The 8990-nt window shown below is 42.9% G+C and overlaps 1 protein-coding gene across 4 annotated transcripts; it reads left to right on the top strand.

The window, feature by feature from the left end:
* Positions 1 to 349: 349 nt before the first annotated feature.
* On the top strand, positions 350 to 8546 carry LOC103102801 (alpha-1,3-mannosyl-glycoprotein 4-beta-N-acetylglucosaminyltransferase C-like). 4 transcript variants are annotated; one of them, XM_016430077.2, is made up of 8 exons: positions 381 to 462; positions 1063 to 1173; positions 1256 to 1310; positions 1567 to 1668; positions 1861 to 2003; positions 3028 to 3108; positions 3752 to 3902; positions 7363 to 8546. In XM_016430077.2, exons 5-8 carry the CDS (start codon positions 1896 to 1898, stop codon positions 8451 to 8453), a joined length of 1431 nt encoding a protein of 476 aa, XP_016285563.1. In that variant the 5' UTR covers positions 381 to 462; positions 1063 to 1173; positions 1256 to 1310; positions 1567 to 1668; positions 1861 to 1895; the 3' UTR covers positions 8454 to 8546. The 4 variants fall into 4 exon arrangements, with proteins under 4 accessions (XP_056671717.1, XP_016285562.1, XP_016285565.1 ...); XM_056815739.1 differs by lacking the exon at positions 1063 to 1173 and having other exon boundaries at positions 350 to 462; positions 1873 to 2003; XM_016430076.2 differs by lacking the exon at positions 1063 to 1173 and having other exon boundaries at positions 350 to 462.
* Positions 8547 to 8990: the final 444 nt, after the last annotated feature.

Below are 8990 nucleotides of genomic sequence, written 5' to 3'. Positions count from 1 at the left end.
CTGGGGTCTGCCTGGCCTCTAAGTTCTTATCTGGTACCTACTGCTGCTGGGATCTTGGCATATTTATGGTTCTGAACTTCCAAGGCCAGGCAGTTTCCTTCTCAGGCCTCCCTCAGGGCAAGTCAGTTAAGTTCCTCTGGACTTCATTTTCCTTAGCTATGAAACACTGGGATTGGATTAAATGGTCTTTGAGATCCTTTCCAGCTTTAAATCAATGATCTTCTGATGTCCATATACTCCCCCTTGTCTCAGACCCCTGAGGTTGGGGGGGGGGGCCTGGTCCCTATTCAGTGGGAACAATGGTTGTTAGGGTACTGTGTCACCTGGGAGGGGCCATAACAAATTTATTTGGTTACTCTGGAAATCAGATGATACAAATTCTGGTCCCATCAGGTTCTGTCCCCTGGTCCTGGTCTGGTCCCACCTACAGGGGTTTTGAAGTTTCTTCCCTTGGATCTTTGGGTAAACTCTGGGCTCTCTGAAATACCCTGCACTTAAGAGGCAATAGGTTGACTAGATGAACTTACCATCTGCTGTGGTTCTGTTGTGGGATGCTAGAGGTGAACCCCTGGAGTTTGGGAAGGATACCTTTTGCAAGGATGCAAGACTCCAAAACTTAGATTAAAAGTAAAAAAGAAAAATGTATTAATTTGTAAGGCAATGTTGAATCTAGCCAAGAGGGCAGCATAGGTGGAAGCCTGCCTCCTAGGTGGAACAGCATGGGAGGACATCAATTCTGAGGGTTTTATACTCTTTACAACAGTGAGGATGTGATTCAAGCAAGGGATTGTGGGGAGGAGGTTTGCCCGAAGGCATGGGTTCGGGGTGGACCTCAAAGTTTGGAGGGCAGATGAGGTGTGTCTCTTTGTCCATCTCCAATCAATGAGACAATCAAAGGAGAGTAATCCTCAAGGTCAGATGTTTTGGGTTGGGAGTCACAAGGGCTTAAGGGAGCCAAGGAATTTCCCTGCTAATAGTTTGCCTGAGTTTCTGGGGGTACAATGCCCCTGCCAATCCGAAAGTGCTTGAACTGGCTGGGATTCCCTATTTACTTCTTTTCAGTCCATTCATGAACACTTACTACTCAGCCTTAAGAGAGAGGGAAGTAGATGCCAAAAAAGAGAAAGATCTGTGGGTTGTTGTACTTAAAGAATAAGAGCTGAATAGAGAAAGGTAAGATAGCTTTATACCCAGGCCACAAAGGATTGCATCCTTACCTCATGCCTGGATAACTCTGTTCTAATTCTCTTCCAAGTGAATCCTAGCCAAGAGGTGAAGGTGAGGTCCATCCACAATTGGACAGACAACAGGTAAGGAATTAGAAGAATGCACATTACTCTAACCCAATTATAAATATCAGCTTGATGGTCAGACTGGAAGAGGAAATTGACCTTTGGTCTAACTTGTTTCGTCCCCCTTATTCCCTGTTTCTCTCTGGAATTGTACCCTTTCTAATGCATTACTCTATTCCCAGAATGGTCTTGTTTCTCTCTCCTCCTCACTCCCTTTTGACTTTTTTGTCACCTGATTTTGCCTGCCTGATTTTCATTGATATTTGACTTCCAGATGCATATGATGAATGACCCAAAAGGCTCTGAGGGACTGGGAGATGTCCCTGTGGACAGAAGAGGACATAGCCACATGTAATAGATCTCTTCCACCTAGATGGTAAAGAGGTGTCTGTTCTGTATATGATCTTTTTAGATAGGAAAGAGCTAAAGGTTTGGGAAATCAAATGAACAGGTATAAGGGGGGGGGGGGAAGAACTTCCAAAGGAGATGGAAAGATGCTCCAAATTTCTATAGAAATAGAAATAGAAACTTCCCAGATTATACATTCTGACTCTCAGATCCTACTTAGTTTCCTTTTCAGAGTTGAATCCCACCTGGGGGGCCATGCATTATTCCACTCAATGTTCTGCCCTGGCCTTTCTTGCCTTCATTTTCCTGGGGTGCTTCTTCAGCCTGGGAACTACCACAGAAACTGATGAAAACCAGATCCTGGTGAGTAAGAGAGTCAACAGTGAAGAGAAAATGAATAGGAGGCAATGCAAGACAGCACCTATCAAGTTCTATTTTGTGTAATGTAATAGAGTCTGAATATAACACTTCAGAATAGAAGGCTAGGCATTTAATGAAGGAAGGAAACAAGCATTTACTTTAGTGCCTACCATGTTCCAGACACTGTACTAAGGGCTTTAAAATATGATATCATTTGATCCTCACAACTACCCTGAGAGGTGAGAGCCAGCCAATATCATAAAGGAAAGAGGGAAGAGTTGAAATGGACCCTGGTAGAATTGGAACAAAGTTAATTGAGGTAGGGTAGGAGCATTCTAGGAGAATCAGCATCCTTAAAGCTGTGGAGGCTGTTCAAGCCTGACCCTGAAGAAGTGATATGAAAATATGAGATATGAAGAAAGTCAAAAGAGAGTCTCCAAGAGACTCTAAGGGACTTGACAGCTTGAAGAATTTCCAAAGCCTATTTGTTTTCTTCAAGGTAACTGGTACAGGAGTTTAGAGTAGAGGGGCATGATAGGGTCAGATACATACTTCAGGAAAATCTCTTTGGTAGCTATCTAGAGGATCATTTGAAATGGGGGATATTCAAAAGAGGAAGAACAAATAAGATTATTGTAATCATCCAGGACAATGTGGGACTGAACTAGGGTGGTGGCTGGATGAATGGAAAGGAGAATGTACACAAGATATTGTGAGGAAGGTTTGGTAACTGGTGAGATATATGGGATACTAGAAAAAGGTGTTGAGGATGACATGGAGGTTGTGAATCTTGGTCAATGGAAGAACAGTGGTTTACCTTCAACAGTAATAGAGAAGCCTGAAAGACGGGGAAGTTTGGGAAGAAAAGTAAGAATTCTGTTTTTGGACATGCTGCATTTAAGATGGCTATGGGATGTCCAGTTTGAAATGTCTGGATTGCAGTGGAGAGATTAGATCTGGATGCACACATACATACATACATACATATGTATGTATATTCCACACTGTGATCTATGCTTCCCTCTAGCTCCTCTCCAACTCCACCAAGAGAGTCCCCTTAATCACAGACTCAACAAGATACTGTCTGCACAGTGCCTTCACACCGCAGGTGAGCCCCCTTCAGGCCTCTCCCACCCCAGCACCTTACCACTCCAGACAGGGGAGGGAAGAAGTACTCCCATTGGCCTGCTGGGCAGAAGGATGGGAGAAGTGAGGAGTGCCCTCAGGCCTTCATGGGGGAGGGGAACAGCTCCACCCCAAGTCCCTCTGGCTTTCTAGGAAAGAACTCTGGCAAGTGATGACAGGCGTGCCCACAGAGAGGGTTCTGGGTGCCCTTTTTGGCACATGTACCATAGGTTCACCATCATGGCATTCAGAAATAGTGGGGGTGGTGAGGAAGGGGGAGATGAGGAGATGGGAAAAAGGCAGTTGATAAGTGTGGGGCAAGGTTAGAATTTTCCCAATGGCACTTGTGCCATTGCTGCTATGGGTATCTAGATAAGTAATAATAATTGCCTCTAGAACAGAAAAGTTTGGAAGCTTGAACAATAGAGGGAGGGGGCATTGGGGGGGGAAGGGTAGGTGTAGCTATGTTGGAGACTTGCCCAAAAGCCTGAGAGCACTAAGAAGTGGCATACTAGTTGGTTGTACAGCCCTACTGGGGTTGGGTCACCTTCCCCACCTTTGGAGACCACAGCCCTAGAGGCTTTGAGTAGGGTTTCTTGAAAGGCTAAAGCTAGTCCCATCTCCAGGAGGAAAAGAAGCTCTTGACTTGGATGATTGCTCAGGAACAGATCACATCTGTGAGCAAGAGTCACCTGAAACCCTTTAAAGAAATACAGAACCCTTTCAAGCTTAGTAATGCTTCCTATCAAAAGGCTGGAATTCTGCTCATAAAGAACAGTAAGTTATATCAAAGAGACCTGGGAAGATATGGGATCCTAGAGGTATATAGGGAATGGGGGGAAGGGGGAGGTCATAGAGGTTATCAAGCCCAACCCTCTCATTTAACAGATTAATAACCTGAGCTTGAGAGAGGGAAAAGTGACTTACTCAGGACCATACAAGTGTCTGAGGCAGAATTCTAGCTGATGTTTTCTGATTCCAGGGACTGCACTTTATCCACACTGCAGCTTAGGAAGCCATAGAAAGTAAAACCTGAGGAAGGTAAAGAGTAGAATAGCTGACAGGAAGACTGTGAGTAGGAAGGAGAAAAGAAAGAAGGATGGGAGGAGTGGGGAGTAGAGGTGGAATGAGGCAAAAAAGAAAAAAAAAGAAAGAAAAACACATTGGAAGACAGCTATTGCCTATGAAATTTTGAATGTAGAACCCTGGAATGCTAGGTCCATTATTCACCCCAAACTTAGATTGCACCAAAACAAGTAACATCGAGCCCAACCATCCCCCATCTTCTATCTCCCACCAAATCACACCTGTTATCTGTTCAGTTCTATGCCTAGTACATTCCTTTTACTTTTTTTTTTTTAATTTCTGTCTTGGAATCTATTCTAAGACAGAAGAGAGGCAAAGACTAGGTAATCAGGGTTAAGTGACTTGCCCAGGGTCACAAAGCAGAGAAGTGTCTGAGATCCTGACCAATTCAAAGAAAGAAAGAAGAAAGGAAGGAAAGAAGGAAAAGAAAAAAGAAAACTTTTATCATCTTTTGTATCATGTTCTCCTGACTCCATGCCTAGTGGTTTGTCCACTGTACTACCCAGCTGCCCCTAACAAGCACATTCTTAGCAGGATTTTGAGGAAGGAGATGGGAGGGAAGAGGGAAAGGAAGAACTATGGCAGAAGAACTTGGAAAAGGAAATGGAATAAACAAGACTAAAACATTCTCTTCTTGGAAGAGGTGGAGAACAGGGTAGGGAATATGTATGAATAATCCTGCATATCAAGTCAGACCTTTCCCATATATCCATTAGTTTTACTGAACTGTTTTTCTTCCTTCTTTCTATTCTTTGTTCTAAGGGCAAAGTCTCTCTGGTAGGGTTACATTGGAAAATGTAGATGATATATGAAAGATACTAATAAAAGTTTTGCTTTTGTTTTAAGAGAAGGAATGGGTTCATGGAGTAGGTGGGTGTTTCTCATAGCCTACTAGGATCTCAGAACTTTGAGGTCCTTATAGGACTCTATGAATCATCTATAAAGTTCCTTTATCCTTTTATATCAGTTAGCTACTGAACAAGCAGTTTTTAAAAACTCTTGCCTTCTATCTTAAAAATCAATAATAAGTATAAATTCTAAGGCAAAAGAGCAGTAAGGAACAGGTAATTGGGGTTAAGTGATTTGCCCAGGATCACACAGCTATCAATAAGCCTTTTAAAAAGACCCTAGCCTGAAGGGGTTGGGGGCAGCTGGGTAGCTCAGTGGATTGAGAGCCAGGCCTAGAGACGGGAGGTCCTAGGTTCAAATCTGGCCTCAGACACTTCTTACCTGTGTGACCCTGGGCAAGTCACTTAAACCCCCATTGCCTAGCCCTTACCACTCTTTTGCCTTGGAACCAATACATAGTATTGATTCTAAGATGGAAGGTAAGTAAAGCTTCCTCAGAGGGGAGAGAAGCTTTAAGGTAGGAAGATAGAGACAGGATAGAAGTTTTAGATACCATGAGGGGGATGACGGAGTCAAATTAGAGATATGAGGTGGCAGGAATGAGTCTTTATTAATTTTCCATGAGCCACAGCTAAGCTCTGATCAAAGGACCCTTCCGAAGGCTTTTACCAGTCCAGAGATCCAAATTTAATACCACACAGGTCAGAGAGATGAAAAAGAGATAGAGAAGGTTTAAAGATGGAGCTTGGCCAGAGGCCAAGCTCCTGCCAGGACAGCCATCAGCTAGCCTGAAAGAGAGAGAGAGAGAGAGGCAGAGCTTGCTGGGCTAAATATAATCTTTGATATGCAAATATACACAGTACATAGGGATGATTCTCATTGGTTGATGACTAGGTATAGGTGTGGTTTCTCTTAACCAGGTGAGCACAAAGAAACCTGTGTTCCCGCCTAACCTGGGGGAAGCTGGGGTCAAGGGTCAGAGGCTTTCCCAGCCATGTGCAATACTGAGCATGCTCTCTTACATACCAACTGTTCCCCTTGCCCATAGCTAGGGGTGGACTGCTACATCAAGGGTTTAAAAAAAAAAAAGACCCTAGCCTGTACAAAGTTCTGAGGATATGTGCTCTTTTATCCAGTCATACCACTGCTTGGTTTATACCCCAAAGAGATCATAAGGAAAAAGAATTGTATAAAAATATTTATGGCTGTGCTCTTTGTGGTAGCAAAAAATTGGAAAATGAAGGGATGCCCTTCATTTGGAGAATGGCTGAACAAATTGTGGTATCTGTTGATGATGGAATACTATTGTGCTCAAAAGAATAATGAACTGGAGGAATTCCATGTGAACTGGAAAGACCTCTAGGAATTGAGGCAGAGTGAAAGGAGCAGAACCAGGAGAACATTGTACACAGAGACTGATACACTGTGGTACAATTGAATGTAATGGACTTCTCTACTAGCAGCAATGCAATGATCCAGGACAATTCTGAGGGATCTATGAGAAAGAACAATATCCACATCCAGAGAAAGAACTGTGGGAGTAGAAACACAGAAGAAAAACAACTGCTTGATCACATGGGTTGATGGGGATATGATTAGGGATATAAACCCTAAACACTCATCCTAGTGCAATTATCAGTTATATGGAAATAGGTCTTAATCAATGACACACGTAAAACCCAGTGGAATTGTGCATCAGCTGGGGGTGGGGAGGTGGGAAGAACATAAACCATGTAACCATGTAAAAATATTCTAAATTAATTAATTGAATAAAAATTTTCAATTAAAAAAAAGTTCTGAGGATATGAAGAAAGGCCAAAATATGTCCCCTTCTTTCAAGAAGCATACCTCCTAGTGGAGTGACAAATAATTATGCATACAAGATAAAAATGATGCAAAATGAAAGATGTCATCCATCCCCTGTGGCATCAAGGATAATGCTGAGAAGCTGGGCCAGGGCTATTCCTAGGAACATTTTAAAGTAAGCAAGCCTTATCTCTCGTGCACTCTCACATTTCCAATCAGAATCTTCCCACTCTGGGGTCCCAGATACATACTCTCACCACCCTCCTCCATGAGGAGCAAAAAAATGGATATTTAATATAAACCTCTAAGTAGGTGCCATTACCTGATCTGGTTCATTCCCCCAGGGAAGGGTGAAAGAAATCATGAAAGTGGAAAGAGAGAAGAGTTAAGGGAGCAAAGTTGAAGTTCCCAGGGAGTATCTCAAACCCTACCCATACAAAAATCCTTTTTTCATCTCCTTCTGCTTCTAATTCTACTATTGGTGCTTCCTTCTCAGAGCTACTGAATATGGGTCTGTTTATGCGGCATTCCCAGGGCAACTACCTCATGAGAATCTTGAAGTCACTGTTCCAAGCTTCCTCCAGTGATAAGCAGAAGAGTATCCTAGTGCTGGTCTGCTTAACCATCCTTGATACTGACATTGTCAAGATCTTCAGTCCACAAATACTGAAAGGGCAGTTGCTGGTAATCCATTTCTTTTCTACTGTCTATCCTCCTGTGACAGCTCTGAAACCCAGCTTCAGTGAGGCCTACCCCAGTATGGTCCAATTGAATCAGAATGTGACCCATGTTTTATTCATGAACTTTGCTGACAACTTCTCTGTCTATTTCCTGATGATGGAAGATAATGTCCACTGTTTGCCCACCTCTATCACCTGCATATGGAGAAAGGTAGTGACCTGGGAGAAAGATGACTGGGTGCTAATGGAATTCTCAATATGGGGTTTTGCTGGCAAATTCTTGGACTCTAGTGACTTCCCCTGGTTGGTTCAATTCTTCTTCCTCTCCAGGGAAGCATCCCCTGAAGTGTTTCTCTATCACTTTCAAAAGCTGCTGGCCCAGAACAATTCCATCCAATTCAGCCCCTTCTTCTTCCATCAAATGAGCTTCTTCAGTAAGGACAGGTCCAACAGACTAGAGTACAAGACAGTCACAATGGAGATACCCAACAATCCACCTGCAATTGTCTACAGTGGTTTACAGATTTTAAATAATGTTTCTCTCCAAAAGGCCTATATTCCAAGGGAGAAAGGGGTCTTCTGGGCACTGGAGCCTAAGGTTGGCTACCATCCAAATGAGGTCTTGGCCAAGGCAGCCACCATAACCCAGGTGTTGACAGGCAGAGATCAGGAAAATAATGAGAAGTTGAAGGACAAAAAAGTAGAGTTATACTATGGTGCCAGGGAAAAGCTCAAATTCTGTACCCATCACCTTCTGGGGTCACTGGTAAATGGAAAGCTGGACTATAAGATATGGAATAAAAAGACAGGGAACAATATGAGCTGCCTGAATCTAGTAGAGAGTACCTCTCAACACTGCAGAGTAAAGACCAAGTGCATTAATATTTGGAGCAACCCTGAGCAATAGAAAGAGACTGAGAGAATGATGGAAAGACTTGAGAAACCCCAGGGTGGGGCTTGAATTGACACAAGGGATCAAATTAAAATCTTGAAATCACTATTGAAGTCTGCTTTGGGGTCTGTCCCTGCTGAACTGGAAAGATGCAATTTGTTTGAGATTCCCCACTCCTGGGGGATCTCCCCTTGTTTTTTTGTTTTTGTTTTTAACCTCTCCTGGTCTTACCCACTAATATCATAGGAAGTATATAATCACAGAGATAAAAGGAATCTCAGAGGTCATTTCATCCACCTATCCAAAATATGGATCCCTTCCATAATATACCTGACACAAATGTTCATCTAACCTCTTAATTGAAGATATTTTGGTAAGAGGAAGCTTCAGTATGTAGATTAATGAAGTCCTTGAGAGAAGGGATTGTTTTTGCCTTTCTTTGTTGGTCCCTAAAGCTTAGCCTGGCATATAGTAAATGCATTAAAAAATGCTTTTTGGCTTAACTATTTCCAAAGGCAGCCCATTGTGTTTTGTGGCATCCTACTAGTTGTG

The sequence above is a fragment of the Monodelphis domestica genome, chromosome 2, assembly GCF_027887165.1.
Source record: "Monodelphis domestica isolate mMonDom1 chromosome 2, mMonDom1.pri, whole genome shotgun sequence".
Taxonomy (NCBI): domain Eukaryota; kingdom Metazoa; phylum Chordata; class Mammalia; order Didelphimorphia; family Didelphidae; genus Monodelphis; species Monodelphis domestica.
This window is presented reverse-complemented; position numbering and strand designations above follow the sequence as displayed.